This window comes from Vanessa tameamea, chromosome 20, assembly GCF_037043105.1.
Source record: "Vanessa tameamea isolate UH-Manoa-2023 chromosome 20, ilVanTame1 primary haplotype, whole genome shotgun sequence".
Taxonomy (NCBI): Eukaryota; Metazoa; Arthropoda; class Insecta; order Lepidoptera; family Nymphalidae; genus Vanessa; species Vanessa tameamea.
In genome coordinates, this window is record NC_087328.1 from 1,212,843 (window position 1) to 1,233,359 (window position 20,517).

General features: G+C 34.0%; 1 protein-coding gene across 1 annotated transcript in view; it reads left to right on the forward strand.

Moving 5' to 3' along the window:
• The window catches only part of LOC113403826 (hemicentin-2-like), a 169,280-nt gene that overhangs the window by 121,613 nt on the left and 27,150 nt on the right, over window positions 1-20,517 (forward strand). The window contains exons 6-12 of the mRNA XM_026644442.2: window positions 12,006-12,212; window positions 12,988-13,133; window positions 14,328-14,475; window positions 15,472-15,602; window positions 16,976-17,135; window positions 17,961-18,122; window positions 19,374-19,508. Coding sequence (XP_026500227.1) covers window positions 12,006-12,212; window positions 12,988-13,133; window positions 14,328-14,475; window positions 15,472-15,602; window positions 16,976-17,135; window positions 17,961-18,122; window positions 19,374-19,508 — 1,089 coding nt within the window. The remainder of the gene's footprint in view (window positions 1-12,005; window positions 12,213-12,987; window positions 13,134-14,327; window positions 14,476-15,471; window positions 15,603-16,975; window positions 17,136-17,960; window positions 18,123-19,373; window positions 19,509-20,517) is intronic.

Below are 20,517 nucleotides of genomic sequence, written 5' to 3' on the forward strand. Positions count from 1 at the left end.
CGAGAAGAACCGACAAGAAACTCACTAGTTACTCTTTTTCAACGTCTAAAAATACAGTCATGTTAGTTAAATACAATTATATATGTATGTTATGTCTCCTGCCTTTACCATCTGCCCAAATGCACGCCCACTCCAATACAAGAGACCTCTACCTAAAATGATATAAGGATAAAACAATTTTAATACAATCATTTAATAATCATTAGTCCTCAAAATAACTAACATATATTTCAAAAGTTTTACGTAGACACATAGCGTATATGAAACTTTGCAATTCAAACGAGCAGTTTTAGAAATATTACGAGGTATTTATAAAACGCGTGGAGTGTTGTACGACGTATTGTCAAAGTACGGTTGAATAGATTGGTTGGTGAATGTTTATAGCTCATTGGTTAAAAACTGACACCGAATAAAATCGGTAACATCGGATTGAGAAATAAAAAAAAGAAAACAAAAAACGTAATTTTTTAAAATTTGTAGTAATTAATGACGAGACGATTTTTTACATTGTCTAACTGAAAAAAAAAAACTATTAAACCCATCAAAAGTCAAAATCCAAATATACTTTATTCAAGTAGGCTTTTACAAGCACCTTCGAGTCCTCATTTTACAAATCTATATTAAAGATAAAGCTAAACCGTTGCGGAATGTAGATTCTACGATTACGATACGATTCGAAAAGAAGCAAACTCAGTGATTACATAAAACTAATTCCAAAAATGGCCGCGTTTTGACAAAGTTTTAGTGTATAAATGGTAGACTTCTACCACCAGTTCTATATCAATATCTAGACTTATTAAAATCTTAAAATAGAATGCCTTTGCAATAGTGAATAAATCCATTCCTTGTACGAAAATAAAAAATGACATATTTTGTTTTTATTTGCGTGTATCTATAGGCACAAAAACTATGAACATCAATCTAAAATACTTTGTTTGTGTAATGTTTTATAAAGCACAAATGCGTTTGCAAACACGGGTGCCCTCATAGCTTTACTTTTTCAGGTAGGTCCAATCACTACTTTTTTAAGGTATTGGGTACTGTCAACTTAACTGTAGATTTTAATAACCTACTATAGAATTGGATTCCAGTCTTATACATTATCCAAAGTACTAACCATGAAGTCAGCATTAGTTATACATAATATATTAATGTACTTACATACATACAATTTGCACAACTACACGCTTATGAAATAATTAAATTGATTTACACAAATGTGAGAATAAGGTTTCACAAACACACATTCACGGATTTGCTAATTTAATCATATCTAAGTAATGAGAGTTTAATGAACAAAAGCCGTTATAACGCCCACATCGAATGCCTTCTATACACTAACTTACACAAGTGTGGGTGACCGTAGTCATACTATTTCATTACGTGATTATAAAGTCAAATAAAATATACAAGACGAATTTAAAACTTCCAATAAAGCTAGTGCAAAGTTCCACTTTAATAAGTTCCGAACGAACTCCTCAAAATGGTGGCATAATACCAAAATGTCCGCTTCGAGAAGACTCGATGCAAAATTCATTCCACCATCTCTTTATTTATTCACAGTGTCACAGTTTAGTTCTTTGAAGTTCCGGAGCTTGACGCTTTTGAATTAATTTGATCAGTTTCATTCCTTCCTCATTTTAGCCATTTATATAATATATTGCACGATTCATGATGCCAAGCATCAGAAGCTGCTATACGATCGATAAATTAAAATCGCCCCTTTTCGTTTTTAGTTTACAGAACTAAGATAGATAATTTGCACACCGATGTAAAGATAATATAATGGATTTAAGTTCTGTACTTTTCAAAAAGTGAAATCACAATGTGATAGATACGTAAAAAAATGTCCTGAAAACACTGCAACTTGCGAGAACATCACTAATTGAGTCAATTTTGAAAAATTTCAAAGTTTTCAGTGAATTCGTTTCAGTAATTGTTTTGTCTCCTATAGCGAATGGCTATCCTCGTCAGTGTCATTAAAGTATCTAAGAGACTAGATATACCTATATTGAGATAAAATGTGATTTGGCAATAAGTAGTTGTTTAATTAGTGTTTAGGCTCTCGCACGTAAATGCGAAATATGTACGAGCTCGCACGAATGCACCCCAAGATTATCCGATCTGAGTCGCGTCGCACTTTCCTGCGATATTACGTCACACTTGTTGTCGCCACGTTAGTCCGCTCCGAGACTTTCCTGTGCGCTTTGTGTGCCCTAAGGTCGGTGACACGTCTTGCAGTTCCAATGTATATGGACGCCGGTGACTATTTAAAATCATTTTCAAGTTGGTCTACTTATTTGAAACAAGCAAAAGACTAGATTTCATGTAACATGGAAATGTAAGTATGTTTTCCCTGCTTGCGTCCCAATCTGTTTGGGGTCGGCGCAGCATGTCTTATCTTTCTATTATCCTCTTTCTTCTCCTCAGTCAGCTGATCATCCACATCCATCTCTCTCATATCCTTCCTCGCACACTCCACCCATGTTTTCTTAGGTCATCCTCTTCCCCTCCCTCCTTCCACGCTCATGCTCCTTACTTTGTATGAAATACAAGTACCTATAATCGAAATTGTATTATATCTTATATTTTTTCTTTTTTAATTGTTTTTAATTAAATATTTATTTTTTAAGTGCTTGATTTTCAACTTTTCAATTTCTATATAAACTATGTTAGCCTACGCTTAGTATTCGCTCGATTATTAAAATTAGCAACCACACCAAAAAATAAAACAATTTATTATCTTTTATTATTCAAATCAGATCAAATGATATCAAATTCCTGTATTCAGTACAGAAAAATTACACTGATTTAATTATTGTCAAACCAAACAGTTCTACCGGTTCGGAAAAGTGTACAATATACAGATACCCCCTAACCTGAAGAAACGGAAAAAAATATTAGCACCCTATTTTTAAATAAAGAAATCACATTTTATCTAACGCCAATGCACGTTGCGGTGCAATTTTAACACATTTTATTTTGTTCAAAGTTCTAAAATCAAATACGTCCCTAGTATTTTTCTCATTACACTTGGCCACGAGTGGGACTACTAAAACCTCTTACGATGCTAATCTTTTTGGGTAGAGGTGACCTCTTAACATCAGGTGGGCCATTATCTCGTCCGTTCCTCCCAATGATAAAAAAACACGGATTATGAGCGCTCATTAGAGTAATGAGCGGATTCTGTAAGGATGTTACGGTGATCATTATTTTTGTGATTAAAGATAATTTGACTAATTTCTAGTGAAATTGATCTTCTAAATTTCATCATTTTGTTTTACAAATTATGCTTTATTACGATTAATTTAGTTTTCATTGCTTTTTTTTTTTTTCTTTTTTTAATCGTCTACTTGTAAAATCAACATAAGATTATATTTCATTCAAGTAGACTTTTACAAGCACTTTTTTATCGTCATTTTACAGATATTGTAGGATATTATATTATCAAAACATACTAAGTACATTCTCACACTCATTAGTTAGTCGTCATTTTTAAAATTAGTTAAACGTACCATGAGCATTGGTTCAGAAAATCGATTTTTCAATAAACAGAAATAAATTTAGCAGTTTTACCTTGACTTTGCTTACGTTTTCGTCTTAGTTTTGTATGTTGTACATTCATTTTGAAATCGTTATCATTAAAATATTAATGATATCCGCTCTATGTATAAAAATTTGGAAATGTTACTCTGTGAATTTTTTTCATAGAACCATTAACATATATCAAAGAAACTTTTTATGAATCGGTGTTCGGTCATTTTAGAAGCCAGAGGGATTTACGACAGTTACCACAGTTTCTACCACCAAAGTGTGTCATTGTTATTACAGTCAGAACATAACATCTTAGTTCCCAAGGTTGGTAGCGCACTGAAAATGTAAGGAACGGTTAATATATCTTAGGGTACCAATGTTTCTGGGTAGGGTTACCACATTTCATCAGATATCCCATTTGCTAGTCTGATTATCTACTTAAGATTAAAAAAAGGTATATTTACAAAGCGTCAAAATAAGCTCGGTCATACCCTTGCTACTTGAAATGATTTAAAGATTCAATAAGTTTTATTAAATTACACGAAAACCTCATAAATGTTTATCCAAAGGATTTGTTCCTGTATTCCGGGATTAAAACCAATATTTACGACGACTAGTTAGAATTCACCCCGGCTACAGTTCTACGGCGGATTCAATGCGCAAAAGTTAAACTTAACTAGCCAATTATGATTCGCGTATCCACACAATGCTGACTTATGCTTGAAGTATGAAATTATGTTTGTTTTATGTATTAAATTCTAGTAAATGTTGTGATGCTTTGGTAAAAGTTTCCCACGCAGTATTATCAAATTGATAAATAATTCTTCTTCACGACAAAGAAGCCAGTAATTCATTTATAAAGGTCTTGATGATGATGTCCTCCAGACTGATTTCGGTAACGCAGCTTATCTCAAGGGATGCTGGCCAACTACGCCGGATGATCCTCAAGTGGGACGGCAAATTCAACACAACCGTAAAAGGCAAGAAAATGTACACACTTCCAACTTACAGACTTCGGGTTCGTACTGGGTTCGTAGCTTTGACGTTCCCGTAGCCTCTGCGATCCGTGCCAGTAGTTTTAAGACGGCCTTTGCAGTAGTTTTAATGGACTAGAATCCCACGTTGGGTAAAAATTCACGTTTACAAAAGGCAAAATTATATATATATAACGGAACGCGGTTACTATGGTTGTTGATTTGGATAATTAATGAATCGAGTAGTTGGCAATAATGTTTGATGGCTGATTTACTTTTATGAGCGGGTCACCCTGAATGTAGTTGTAAGTGTCATGGCAACGCGAGCCGTTATGTACAAGCGCCTCGAATGATGGTTGCTTGCAAACCCATTTGCTCTTAATCGAGATTAATTATTGTAATTATTTGATATTTTTGTGATGTACGATTATTGAATCAATTAATACAGTGATTAGACTATATTTTAAATACGTTTTATTTTGTGAATATATCCATTTCACGCCCACATAGTCTTCCAAATGTCGGATCAATCCCCGAATCCAACTTTTTTTTATTATGGCATTGGTTGGCACGAGCATGGGCCACCTGATGGTAAGTGGTCACCACCGCCCATAGACAAAGGCGCTGTAAGAAATTTTAACCATTCCTTACATCACCTATGCGCCACTAACCTTTGGAACTATGATGTTATGTCCCTTGTGCCTGTGATTACACTGGGCCACTCACCCTTCTAACCGGAACACAACAATACAGAGTACTGTTATTTGGCGGTAGAATATCTGATGAGTGGGTGGTACCTACCCAGACGGACTTGCACAAAGCCTTACCACCAAGTAAATCACCGACTGTTCGGCATCCTGCTCCTCCGACATATATATGTATGTATATACATATATTATTCGTTCTAAAAAAATAACACTTTATTGTGTCGTAATGATTACACTAAATTGTAATGGAAACGTTTTTAACAATCAATATAATAATTATAACTACTAATTTAATCGAAAGTGTCTCAGCTTACCTGAATAACGTTTATTTTCATTAGCAAGGTATTTAATTAAAATTTTATTAATTAAAAAAAATCCAACGAGTCTAAGAGCGTTTTTGAATTAAGTATAATTAATTTTAATTTGATTATATCCCTAGCAGGACTATTTTAATAACAACAACTATATTTGTTCTATGATTTTCCATAATTTATCAAAGGCATAATGAGTAAGCATTACCTTCAAACTAATTACAACGCGTGCGAACAGATGTTTTACAAAAAAACATTGAAGTTCCTCGAACTACTATCGCTCGGTCCGATTCTATTAGTGTAGTCTAACTGTAGCTTTATTTTACTACTACATACAGTTAACTAGTTAACGTAAACGAAGTATACTCATGCTGTCAACTGCAGATGTCCGTGGAGTTTCAAGTCGGCTCCTGTCCAAGACAGGTACAAATCCCAAAGTCATGCAAAATGCCCGATGTTCTGTAGCGCCATCTAGTGACAACTTACAGAATGGACAGTGAGAAGAAAAAAATTAAACAGTCAAACGATGTTGAAGAGTATGAATGACACCGATATCAATCTATACTAATATTATGGATGCGGAATTAACTGTCTGTTACCTCTTTACGCTTAAACATTAGAACTAATTTACATGAAATTTGGTATTAAGATAGAGTTCCGGGTGAGGACATGCTATTAAGGGTGGTTGAGATAATTTTCATACATAACATACATATAAACATAATCAGCCTGTAAATTTCCCACTGCTGGGCTAAGGCCTCCTCTCCCGTTTGAGGAGAAGGTATGGAGCATATTACACCACGCTGCTCCAATGCGGGTTGGTGGAATACACATGTGGCAGAATTTCGTTGAAATTAGACACATGCAGGTTTCCTCACGATGTTTTCCTTCACCGCCGAGCACGAGATGAATTATAAACACAAATTAAGCACATGAAAATTCAGTGGTGCCTGCCTGGGTTTGAACCCGAAATCATCGGTTAAGATGCACGCGTTCTAACCACTGGGCCATCTCATGGGCCATTCAATTTTCATATGAGTATATAAATAATAAAGTAACTAATTAATTAGGCCTTATTTATCTAAGTGAAGGAATGATAAATACGTATTAGGCGCTGTTTGCGCCACTGCCCTGCGGTTAGACACAGTAGCGAGCTGAAAGTTTAACTGAACTTAGCTTTGAGTGACTCGTTTAAGTAAATGGAATTTACGTAATTAGTTTACTAATTACATTTATTGGAGACTGTGAACATTTATATTTTGAACTAGTATTCGTCCGCGGCTCGTAGGTTATGGAAGGCAATCGTAGGTTTGAGGTATGAAAAAGTACATGGGCTACTTTTTTTATACCTTGGGGTTCAAGCTTGTTGGACACCAAATTTAAATCATTCTTGGGGCAAGATATCCGTTTCTATAATAAAATTCCGTAGAAATTTTTAACTTTACCGTTTCATAGATTGAAGTCATTTGTAAAAAATACATTGTTAAAAAAGGCATATTATTCGATACAAGATTAGAGATGATAAAAAAGCGTGGAGTTAACGCTTGTTGACTTCCAGGCAGGAGACATAACATACATATATAATTGTATTTAACTAACATGACTGTATTTTTATATGTTGAAAAAGTGTAACTACTGAGTTTCTTGCCGGTTCTTCTCGGTAGAATCTACATTCCGAGCCGGTGGTAGCTTTACTTTAAATAGTTTGTTAAATGACGATTCAAAAGTGCTTGTAAAAGCCTACTTGAATAAAGTATATTTTTTGATTTTATCAATTTCGGTTCAGTGGTTAATCCGGGGAAGCATAATAACAACACGAGTTTTGATAAAGTGTAGCACACACAAGAGATGTTCCCAAGATTGGTAACGCATTGACGATAAGAATTGGTTAATATTTTTAACACACAATCAGCCTGTAAATTTCCCACTGCTGGGCTAAGGCCTCCTCTCCCTTTGAGGGAGAAGGTATGGAGCATATTCCACCACGCTGCTCCATTGCGGGTTGGTGGAATACACATGTGGCAGAATTTCGTTGAAGTTAGACACATGCAGGTTTCCTCACGATGTTTTCCTTCACCGCCGAGCACGAGATGAATTATAAACAAATTAAGCACATGTAAATTCAGTGGTGCCTGCCTTGGTTTGAGCCCGAAATCATCGGTTAAGATGCACGCGTTCTAACCACTGGGCAATATTTTTAACAGTCCCAATATATTTGATAAATGATGACAACATAGCATCAGGTAACACATTTGCCAAATTGAGAGTATAATTGTAAGGACGTGTCACGCTTAAGGACATTACACGAGAGAGAGGAAAGATAATATGACGTAGAGAGAAAGAGAGAGATAGATATATACATATTTTAGAAAGAAACTTCTATCGAGTATACGGTACTACACGCCTAATTTATTTATTCATTACAGCCGTTAAACCCAAGTTAAAATAAAGTATGGTTTATTGCACTGTTTCAATATACATATATATTAATAATAGAGGTAGGCGGACGGGAAAATAGGCCACTTGATGGTAAGCGGTCACCACTTTCCATAGACATAAGCGCTGTAAGAAATATAACACATTCCTAGCATTGTCAATGTGTCACCAAGAATAGAAGCTAAGATGCCTGTACACTCGTTCATTCTTCAAACCGGAACACGATAATATTAAGAATTGCTTTTTGGCGGTCGAGTATCTGATCAGAGAGTACATACTACCCAGGTGGGTATGCACAAAGTCCAGCAAGTGAATTATTAAATGAAATAGTTTATATATATTTTTATTTCTTCGGGAAAGGCAGACTATCGTCCTCTGTAGATAAGTAATTCTTCGTCCATACACATCCGCACTTAAGAATGATAAATAATTCCTTGGACCGTGAAAGCGTTTCTCAATGTTTTCTTTTTTATCGTTCATATTTTCTTATTTATTTTATGTCTGGCAATGTACTTTTATAATTAAGCTAGCTGAACCTTCGGCTTTACCAGCGCGAAATTTATAAAACACAAACTGCCAACTGCCAACCCCCGTTTACTGCTATTGCTGTGAGCCGCGTAAAAGTATTTCACAAAAATAATAGTATTCGAGCATCTTATACTTCTACTGGCATCCCCTGCTTTAGCTCCAAAAGGTTGTTGATTTCTAAAGATACATTATTGGTACACCTCCACAACATCTAAAAAGCATCATTTCAAATTTCGAGTCTCTTACTTCAACAACATAGGACTTTCATACAAACTTCAAACTCCCGTTTTATCTCTTTCAATTTAATATACCTTGGGTGGAGTTTCGTAAAATCCGTTGTTAGCCGATGTCGACACCCTATAAGGAACCTACCTGCCAAACACACACTACATTAGCAGCCTGTAAATTTCCCACTGCTGGGCTAAGGCCTCCTCTCCCGTTTGAGGAGAAAGTATGGAGCATATTCCACCACGCTGCTCCAATGCGGGTTGATGGAATACACATGTGGCAGAATTTCGTTGAAATTAGACACATGCAGGTTTGCCTTCACCGCCGAGTACGAGATGAATTATAAACACAAATTAAGCACATGAAATTCTTTTTGTGCGTGTTCACATGAAATTCACTATGTGCTTGCCTGGGTTTGAACCCGAAATCATCGGTTAAGATGCACGCGTTCTAACCACTGGGCCATCTCGGCCGTGATTAATACAGTAAGTGGTACTTTGCTTATATATGTATACAGATTATATGTATATATGTAGCTTGTGTTATTCCTTCCTAGTTACCGTCGTTTCATCCGAGTATGTTTACAGGAGTTGAGTACATTTTACCGGAATAAAGTAACCTATGACATAGGTCCTATGTGCTATTCTAAACTATAGTCTATCGCCGTTTCATTTAGTTTCAGACGTTTTGGTGTAATTGAGATACAAAAATCCATTTATCCAAACTTTTTCCTTTATATTACTAAGATAAAACAAGCTATGTTTTGTCTTCTTCCTTCAGGTGTAAAATCAATAGTGTCAGAATGAGACGTTGTTTAACTAAACACCAGATAAGAGATAGGGTAGGTTCAAACCTGGGATCCACTGAATTTTCACGTGCTTAATTTGTGTTTTTAGTTTATCTCGTGATCGGTAGTGAAGGGTAAACATTGCGAGGAAACCTGCATGTGTAAGATAAAAATCTGCCTGTATTGGAGCAGCGTGGTTGATTAACTTCCAAACTTTCCTCAAAAGGAGAGAAGACCGAAAAGCAGTGGAGTAATTAAAAGGCTTTTATGTATTATATACTGGTGCTTAACGGATTCGAACGTGTACTTTTCAAAAGTTACACACGTTCTAACCACTGAGCCTATATGAACATAGCAGTCTATATGAATTTTATATTTTGCAATAAAATTTTTTATTAATTTTTACATAACCGCTTCGATATCCTATTAATTGAATTCGATATTGTCAATTGAACGGATATATGAAATTTATGCTCACCCGCTTGTTTGATATTGGAAATGAAAATGGACGTGGATTTTTCGATATTTCATCGGTTTTTATATCGAATCGGTTCACATAAATATTATGCATTTTTAAAACCAAGATTGTTACATGAGTACGAGAACCGAATGTTATGTTATTGTGTATGTATATATTATATACATATAATAAAATTGGAGTGTATGTTTGTAATATTAAAATAACCGCTTTTTACTAAATGTATATACACGGTACATATCGCTGGAACGGCTGCACCGATTTTGACGAGACTTTCACTGGCTGATAGCTGATGTAATAAGGAGTAAATTAGACTACAATAACTTTGTTAAATTCAAACGCGCATTGAAGTCGCGGTCACAGCTTGTGTATGTATAAATACACACACTCGTGAAGACGCGCCCCACGTTATATTATAGTGTGCATGGGTATGAGTCACGCTTGTGATTACAGCATGTCTTAGTGTGCGTGAGATGACTAATGGAAGAATAAATACAGTATAAATATACAAATTCAATAATAGTTAATACGTCTATAGTTATTTAACGTGAAGGAGATTGCCTTCGTGAATGAACGGATCTATATCTCAGTATCGAACAATTGTCTTTGTCCGCGACTGTCCCTGACAGTTCTTCTCATAAGAGTTTTGTTATTGGTTGTACAAAGCCCTAATATAATAACAATGCTCGGTGGACTCAAAGATTATACACGGTGATTAGCACACATATATTTATACGAAGAAAATATTACCTGAGTAAACGCCAAACGTCATCTATCAAGCATTGATGTAAGCTGTTTATCTTGGAAACTTTAATGCCTCATTGAACTCTCGAGACGGCCAATTTGGAATTCTTATAAGGAATACTTATACAGGGGTTCAGTTTAGTCCTTAAAGGGAATACGTATTTCTACAAAGAAACTTTACCATACTATACCTTCTCAGATTATAATATTAGAAAGTTATTTATTTTACACTACATTAGGACCTTCAAGAAGTTTGTGTGCTGTTTAAATTATCAGGGTTATAGTTTGTTCATGTAATGACTAAATACTAACTTGAACCCCCGCTTAACCTGTTCAGAGATTGAATCTATTTTATGTCCAGTGATAATATTTATAAAACAGACTGTCAGTCAGGTATTGGTGTTAGGTACTTCATGTACTTTTCTGTATCTAACTACTTGCGTGGAAAATTGATAACCCTTTGAGAAGTTAAGACTTGAAAGCGTAACAAACAAATAAACACTCACTCTTGTACAAATGTTTCCATTGAAAATAAGAATTTCATTCAGAAAAAAAAATACAAACATAGTGGCTACGACGCACGACGTTTTTTTAATTTATTATCAATGGTTTCATATTTTTTAATCAAAATGTTAATACATAATAATTATATTGCTATCAATTATTTACAAGAAACGTTTTATAATAAATACAATTATTACAAACTTTGTCATAAATAAAATAAAAAAGAAGTTTTATATATTCTAACTTCATGGCATGTCATATCGGATTTCTATAAACGCGACTCTTAAAAGTTTTCCCACTTCTTCTAACTGAAACGTCTCCCGCATTTTACGCCGCCATCTTAGCATCCGCCATATTGGATTTTACGAAATCGGCTGGCATTGCTAGGAGATTTTATTTTTACCGTTTGGATTTTATACTTTGAAAACTTTGACAAATTAAAAAAATATATTTATTCGAATTTAGTATTTTAGCGAACATTTTTCACATAAATTTTCTAGTAAAATTTTTATTTAAACAAATTCGTATACCTACTTTGTTTTTCCATTCCAGGATTCTTGGAGTTATATCGAAATAATGTATTTCATTTGAATAAAAAAAGTTACATCTTTATGGTAGAATATTATTCTTCAATTAAACTTTATACATAATGTTATTATAATATTTGTAATGTCTATTTAAATAACTTAGCGCCAGTGCACCAAGACCATCTACGGTAACAGTAAATAATTGTACGATTCCAAGGTTATCCTAATCTACTAATTATATTTGTAGGTCGTCCGCAACCAACTCTCTCATGGCTGATCGACAACAAGCCCTTAGAAGACCACCTCATCCTCAAGAACGATGGCAAGATAATCATCAGTAAGATCAGCGTCAGTGGTGCTGAAAGGAGCTGGCTCAACACCAGCGTAAAATGCCAAGCTACAAATACTGCTCTTCTAAGCCCTCATGAGAGAACTGCTAGGGTTGAAATGAACTGTAAGTAAATTTAAGATTTCGTCATTCAATTAAAAATATCAGACAACATCAAACTTAAACAAAAAAACAACGGACTAAAAATAGTAATCAAAGAAAATAAATAACAATTAAAATTTAAAAACCATAAAAAATTCACCAGAAATGTATTTAATTTTAACTTTAAACGGGGATGGGATTTAAGCATGAAGTATACTAATCCAAAAAAAAAAGAAATTCAAATCGGTTCATAAATAACCGAGTTCTGAAGTAACAAACATAAATTAGAACGAAGGTCATTCTTCTCTTATTGAAATCGATTTAAAAAATCAAAGTTAAAAAACTGACAACAAAAGAACCTGTTTAAAAATTAATTGCAAGATTTGATCCATAATCACGAACATGGTTTTAAAAAATAGAATTCTTAACATTTTACATTAGTAAATAAAAGTGTTTATCCTTTGAAATATTTTCCTTTATGACAATTACTCTCGTCAAAATTTTCCAAGTAATGTACCCTGAATTTTGCAAGACGAAGAAATAAAACGTTAAATATTGTTGTATTATAGTTTAAATTGTCACGCTGAACCTAAATGGTCACGTCTGGAAATTTACAACGCTGCGATTACTTGACACAACAATGTTGTTATGAAATAATAAAATAGGACGGAAGGATATAAGATACACAAGCTCTTGTTTCAAGTTGTTGTAATAAGACTGGTTCACTTTTTTTTTTAATAACATCTTCCGAGTTCCTATCTTTGATCTGGTTTCTATAATACTATTTTATATAAAACAGTACGGCCGACTTCGGTGGCAATAATTGAAAAACCTGGTGAGCTGTCAGCTGATACGGAATTCACGTTGGTCTGCGTAACGCATGGCAGTCGACCCTCGGCACAGGTCACGTGGTATAGAGAGAACCGAAGATATACGAGGGGAAAGGTTAGTTAATATAAATCACCAATAGTTTCCAAACGTTGGAGATGGATCCTTAGAATCTTTTCATAATTTATTTTCAGATAATCTGATTTAAAATCAAAATCAAATATATTTTATTCAAGTAGGCTTTTACGAGCACTTTTGTATCGTTATTTTTCAGAGCTATATTAAAAGTAAAGCTAGCACCGGTTCGGAATATAAATTCCACCGAGAAGAACCGGTAAGATATTGAAATTACAAAGTTATTTTAGTTAAATACAATTATACATTAATTTATCCTGTCTGAAAGTCAACAAGTATTAGCTCCACGCTTTTTAATATCTACATAATCTTGTGTTGAATAATATGCCTTATTTATTTATGTTTTTTTAACAAAGGATTTGAATCGGCAAATCGAGTTCCCAATTTATTTTGTTTTCTATTGATAAATAAAGACAGGGACTCTTATTTTAGTATACAAGCAGTGGTTTTATGTAGTTCTTGCGCTAGTTTCTGAAGATCAGATCTTCTAGTTTCGTTATTTATATGGGTATTTCTCGAGCATAAAATATTTTGTAGAGGTCATTAATCTCATAAGTTTATTTGGTTGAATGAGTTCAAATGGCATCGTTTGCTTAAATCTTTATAATACTCGTTTGTTTAAATCTTAAGTCGTAATTCCGGATTTCGTTTTTATTTTTTTTTATTTTAACTTATTGAATTTTTACAAAGTACCATATTAATCCTTTTTATTTGTAAATATTAGGTAGTAGTAATACTATATATACTAAAATAAGAGTCCAATTTTTATACATAATAGCCAAGATTTTGTACATAATGGCGAGGATCTCGTTTTACAATTTAATTATAAAACTGTACTTAACATTAAACAAAAAAAAAAGACTTTAAATTAAGTTATCTATAATCAAGTTACTTAGCTGCTCTGTGATTTCGTTTCGAAAAACAAATCCGGTAGATTTTTAAAACATTTTCTATTTATAATGAGTCTCAATACATCAAAATTATAAAATACTTTTACACACACACGAGCGAAGCCTGTCTTTCTGTATCAAAATATGGACTTCAAATATTACGTTGACACTTCTTTTTTTTACCACATGTAAAATACGGCATGTTTGGTGTGAATCAAACCTTATGCTACTTGAATAAACAGGCGACAACTTATATATAATATTAATTCCAATTCAATTTCCTCAGCATAGCGAGGTCACGAATGACACGTCCACAGTCAGCCGCTTGACCATGTCTCCTCAACCAGAAGATGACGGTGTGATGATCAGATGTCGAGCTGATAATCCTGTGCTAAGAGTGGCTTTGGAAGACTCTTTTAGGATGAGTGTTGTTTGTAAGCTATTACAGATCTTTTTACGCACGAAGGCGCGACCCGTCACGTTAAAATTTCTTTCTTTCAGTAACAAATATAATATCATTTTTTATGTGTTTACTCTTATGCTGTCACACGGACACTAGGCCATCTTGTGAACTCAAACGTCACTAATGCATGGTCAGAATTTAACGTGGAGGGGCGCACTTTCATGAGTCAATCTATACAGTACTTAATTTCATCTTAACGAAAACAAAAGAATGTTTAGAAAAAAATCATAGTCAAGACAAAATTCATAGTTACTCTTAAATTCCAATTTTAAATTCGAAAATTTCAATTCTTTAAAATTTTATAAACATAGCTTGTTGGTATATATAATTTCAACTTTTGAAAGTTGAAATACATAAATCTACAACCGTGTTATTTTTAATGTTTTTTTTTTTCATTTAAAATAGCACGGTTGGCATAAATTTTGTATAAATAATATATTCATAATTTTCTATGATAAGATAAGGGTTCAAAGAAAATTATAAGAAATATTCACAATTTGTATTAAATTGAAGTACGTGAGATCAAAGAGATAGGAACTATCCAACCTTTTACTTATCAACCTAATAATAATCACAACCCTTGACACAAAAATTATATTTAAAAAAATATATGTATTTAAACAAAAGTAACCTTAAAACCCTGAGATAAAGTATAGTTTTAATAAAAACAATTCAAAATGAAAACCACCGACAGAACTCGGGTTCTTTTCAGTATTTACCAAACAAACATTTTTGCCATTCCATATTCATATTCGTGTCTCGTTTAATTTGATGCGATCGAATTTCAACCATATTATTTCGTAATAGAAACTAAATTCAAAAATCAGCTTTGTCAAATTTAAAGAAGTTTTAAATTGGCTGCAAGAGGGATCAATTTGCAAACTACTCTTCCAAAGGTCTTAAGTCATAAAACGTCGCTTTGCGAAAGTAAACCTAAAGTTTTTAAAATAGGGTTTATTTTCATCAGATAAGCCGGTCCTAACGATGTCCCTGGGCAGTACACTAAATCCTAACGACATCAAGGAAGGCGACGACGTTTACTTCGAGTGCAACATCAGAGCGAATCCTAAGGAACATCGCACCTCGTGGTACCATAACGTGAGTGAGTTAATTTGGTAACATATTATAGTTTAAATAAAACAGCAAATGGCTCACTTCCACCACTGGGCTTCCACTACTCTCATTTTAAGGAGAAGTCTTGAAGCTTTGGTGTATGATCCAATGCGGCACTATTTGGTTGGCTCATGTGATATATTTTCTTACAATCCTTACATTTATCACCTGGCACATTATTATGATCCACATCTTCTAATTACTCCGCTAATTCGACTTATAATATGTATGAATCAAGAATAGAGGAGTGATGTAGTAGTACAGTACTAGTACTGAATATATTACTATATTTAAAAGTGTTCACATAGTAGCATTGTGTGTACGAAGAAAATTAACTTGCTTATTGGATATTTCCAAAAAATTATTGCTTATTGGATATTCATGGATAAATGAAGGACTATGTAATTAAAACAGTTTTAATAGTAGGATACAAATAAATTCAAAACAAATTTAATAACTGTGTAATTAATATCAGTGGAAACTTAACTGATGTATGTAATATTGTATATTTTTATGCCATAAGTGTCATATCATTGTTTGTTTCCCTAAAAAAATAAAATAAATAAAATTTCTTCAACTGCATGATATTGTTTGTTAAAGACGCTTAAACTTTAACAAAGATACTTGTATTCCAAATTTAAGCGTCAATGAACCAAATTATCCAATGCACAATATCTTGGATATTATAGTCGACAGCAATTTGGCAAAGTCAAGTGACTAATAACCCTAACTTAGTACATAGCTGTACTAATAAAAATAAATTGAGGTTAAATAGAAACTGTAACTTTACTAATAAATAAATTGAAACCTTATGCAGAATTAAAATGTATAATTACGAACTTTTACACAGTAACAGAATTTTTAGATGATGTTAAATATTGAAGCACGTATCTACGTTGATTTTTACAGATGATATTTATATCATCCCAGTGATGCTATTTTCATACGATACATATTGTACTATATATATATAAATGACATTGCCAAATTCTGACCCATATTTTGTTAATATATGACATATGTTTATTAATATATATATATGTGAAATGAAAAATCGTACGAAAATCGATCGTGGGAAAATATATTATTCTATAACGCCTTAATATAAGTCAGGTTCAAATGACCCGGTTCGTAAGATGGAGACTGGTTATATTATCGATATTATCAATGCTTAAGATCTTAATTAGGACATGCCTAATATCCCAGACACTGCTATGCCGTGCCATAGTTGGACATCTTCAGTATACACACGTCTGTTTAAATACCACTGATTAATTTAAGAAACAAAAAATACCAATTAATTAGAGAGTACGAATTATTTATCCTTGTCAGTTGTCAATTAAAAAATATCGGTGCAGGATCAACAAGTGACCCAAAACATGTCGTCAGGAGTTTTCATAAGCACTAAGTCGTTGGTGCTTCAGAGGGTGACGAGGAGGGATGGAGGGTTGTACGCGTGTAAGGCGGCGAATCAAATGGGGGAGACAAGTAGCCAAGCTGTGTATCTTCGAGTTCAATGTAAGTGACAGAAATATAAAAAAAAAAAAAACTAAAATAATGAGATTCTACAGCACCATCGACAATATTCAAGAGTCTGACATTTTTAATGATACTTATACTTCAAGCAGACAATCGAATATTTTTAATGTATAAATTGTTAAATTGACGTTGGTACCAAAATGAAATGAGTGATCGATTTGTAAAATAAAAAAAATATATGTTAGCATTCATATGTGTAGTATTTATCCTACTAATACCATAAATGCGACAATTTGGATGGATGCTTGTTACCCAATCACGACAGAACGTATTTACGGATTGAATGAAATTTGACACCCATATAGATTACTATCTGAAATAGTGCCATAGTATCTCTATCAGGTGATAGGTGTATCCTCCGCTCCTCTCATAAAACTCGGTCCAAGACGCGGAAGAAAATTTATTTATTTAAGTTTTATAAGTCTTGTTTTATATAATACTAATGAATAGTCCGTAACTAGTGGTTAAATACATATTCCTTTTGTTTGGTAAATCACATTCTCCTGTTCAAGCTTAATAACTGTTCATCTTCATTCCTTCAACCAATTCCCAATTAACTTGGGGTCGGCGCAGTACATCCTCATACTCCATTCATTCTGGCCAGTCGTCTCGGTCACTCCTATTGTATACACCTTTCACACAACTTGCCCAAATATTTCTTGGTTGTTTTCCAACAATGTTATAAAACTCCTTTTATCGCGTGACATTCATCCGTCATTCTCGTATGACTCTGTATTGTTTTTATATGTTCATTTAAATCTTTTTTCGTTCTTTATTTAAAATTAATTATAAGTTTATCAACAGATGCACCAGTTTGTGCCCAACATACGCCGCTTGTCATTGGTGCGCGACTAGATGAACCGCTCCGAGTCCGCTGTACAGTGAGCGCAGATCCCGCTGATGTCGCATTTTACTGGCAGTTCAATAACAGTGGAGAGAGCTTTCAAGTGTCACCAGCTAGATATGGTAAGTACAAAATAGAAAAAAAATATTCACTTGGTGGTAGGACTTTGTGCAAGCTTGTCTAGGTAAATATCACCAAGTAAACTGACCTTTGATCCTCACCCTTTGGGCTATTGACATCTATACTCCTAGTTCTAGCTTTCAGCTTAATTTGAGGGGTAAATAGTAATATTAGTAATGCCTTAAAATAGGGAATTTCTATTGTTCTCTATTTGCCAAGAATACAAAAAAAAGTAACATTTATATTTATTCGTCTCAAAGCTTGTACATTTCCCACGTATGGACTAAGGCCTCATCTCTTTTTTGATAAGAATTTTTGCAGCATACTCTACCACGCTGCTGTAATGTATGCAATCGGAGTTTTAACCACCACATGCAAAGGTTTCCCATCGATGTTTTCCTTCAACGACGTAAACAAGATGAATTATAAACACAAAATAAGCACATGAAAATTTAATTGTGCTTGCCCGGGCTTAAACTCAGAATCAGCGTTAAACATTGACGTGTTCTAACCACTATGGGCTATCACGGCCCATATAGAAAACTATCATTTTATATATTAAAATTGTAGCAAATTCGATCATTTTCTCATCAACGGCAAGTGATATAAATTATGATACGTGTCTAATTACGCGCGATAATTGTTAACTGTCCACGAGTCGCAGTTATGTGTGTCATCACGCACCATAATTGTGATTGGTGCAAAATTAAATGTGCGCGGACTTGATGTGTATCAAGCGTTGATTAGTGCGCTCGTACATAAATTAAAAAAACGTTAGATTTGTACTTAATAGATTATTTTAATGATTCGATAGGATTACTATTAACAATGTTGAATGTTGATAATAACATGTGACCGTAAGTCGGTTAGAACAGATGCAAATTATACGTTTTTCTTTCGTTCATACGATGACATAGAACTGTTTTAAAACGTTGATTATTCATAAAAGAAACGAGCAGTTTGATAATGAAAATGTCGTAATTTGCTTGATTAATTTTCAATTATATATAAACGAATAGTTTGTTGTGAAATGTTTGTGGGAATTGCTTAATTAATACTCATCAAAAACTAGAAGCCGTTGAAATGTGGTGTTACCTAAAGGTGCTCCGTATAAATTGGACGCCGTCAAAGTCTGGAGAGAGATTTTTTTTATATTCTCTTGCCTGTGCAGTAATCGATTCAGAAATGTGAATTATTTAAATTTAATAAGCACCACATGTATAATAATAAAGGTAAGCGTTAATTGTTGACAGTAACAACCGGTGGTACCATCAGTGAGCTGCGATACCGTGCCGCCAGTGAGCGCGACTATGGAGCCTTATTGTGTCGCGCAACCAACAGCGTCGGAAGGCAAAAGAAGCCATGTGTGTTCCAGATAGTCCCAGCAGGTATGTGTGCTAATTCATTATAGAAACTTCCGACTAACACGAAATAAAATATATGCACAAGATATACACAAGATCTAAAAACATTAAGGCCTTAACTACACACGAATAAAAAAATGAAAATAGTAGCCGTACAAATAATGACCGCGTGAAATGATGGCATAAATGCTAGCAGCATTTCCCAGTTGAATCGTAATTCCGATCCTCTGGGCAAAAACGAACCAGCCCTCCTGTCAGTGGAGGCAGTAAAGCGAAGTGTTTTACTTTTAATGAAGTTTTTTGCTTTACTACTCCAAGGTCCAATTTTTTCAACTGCAAACGGGATGAAGACATTATTTAGAATAAGAGACGAATATTTGGATCGTTTGTTCGCTTTAGCTTTTTCCGCGGCGGCTCCGACTCTTGGCATTGATTCTCTGATATGAGACGGGGCCAATGAGTCAACGCATGTTGTGTCCCACACAGGGGCCGCTCTCGGAACCAATGCCAGTCCATCATCACGAAAAATTCCGTCGTCGATGGTAACAAGAGTTAATAATTGAACCCTGTGACAAAACCTAAACATTCATAAAACATAATAAAACTTTGTCATTACTACGACAAGTTATTTATTTAAGCCTGTATTTCTATAACTAAATTTAAAAAATTTTGGTGAATCTTCTTTTTTTATTTACCCTACATTTTTTAATCTGCCACGTCCAAACATTACATTAAAGTATTAATAAACGTATAGACAAAGATAAGACAGAACTAGCTCTATTCGTCTGTAGAAAGGAAAAAATTTAACCCATCGAGGATAGTAAAGATCCGGTAAAAATGGAATCCCTGGAAATCCCTCAGGGGATAACGGTAGCATAAACTATAGCGAATTTCACGGTTACCGAATACAGCAGTAATTTCTGGTTTGGGAAAAGCGTTTTTTGAATTTTGCCAACTTTACGTTTTAACTTATATTCTCGCAAATCTTTTACGAAAACTAACATATGCTATGTACGAATATTGGTCAATTGTT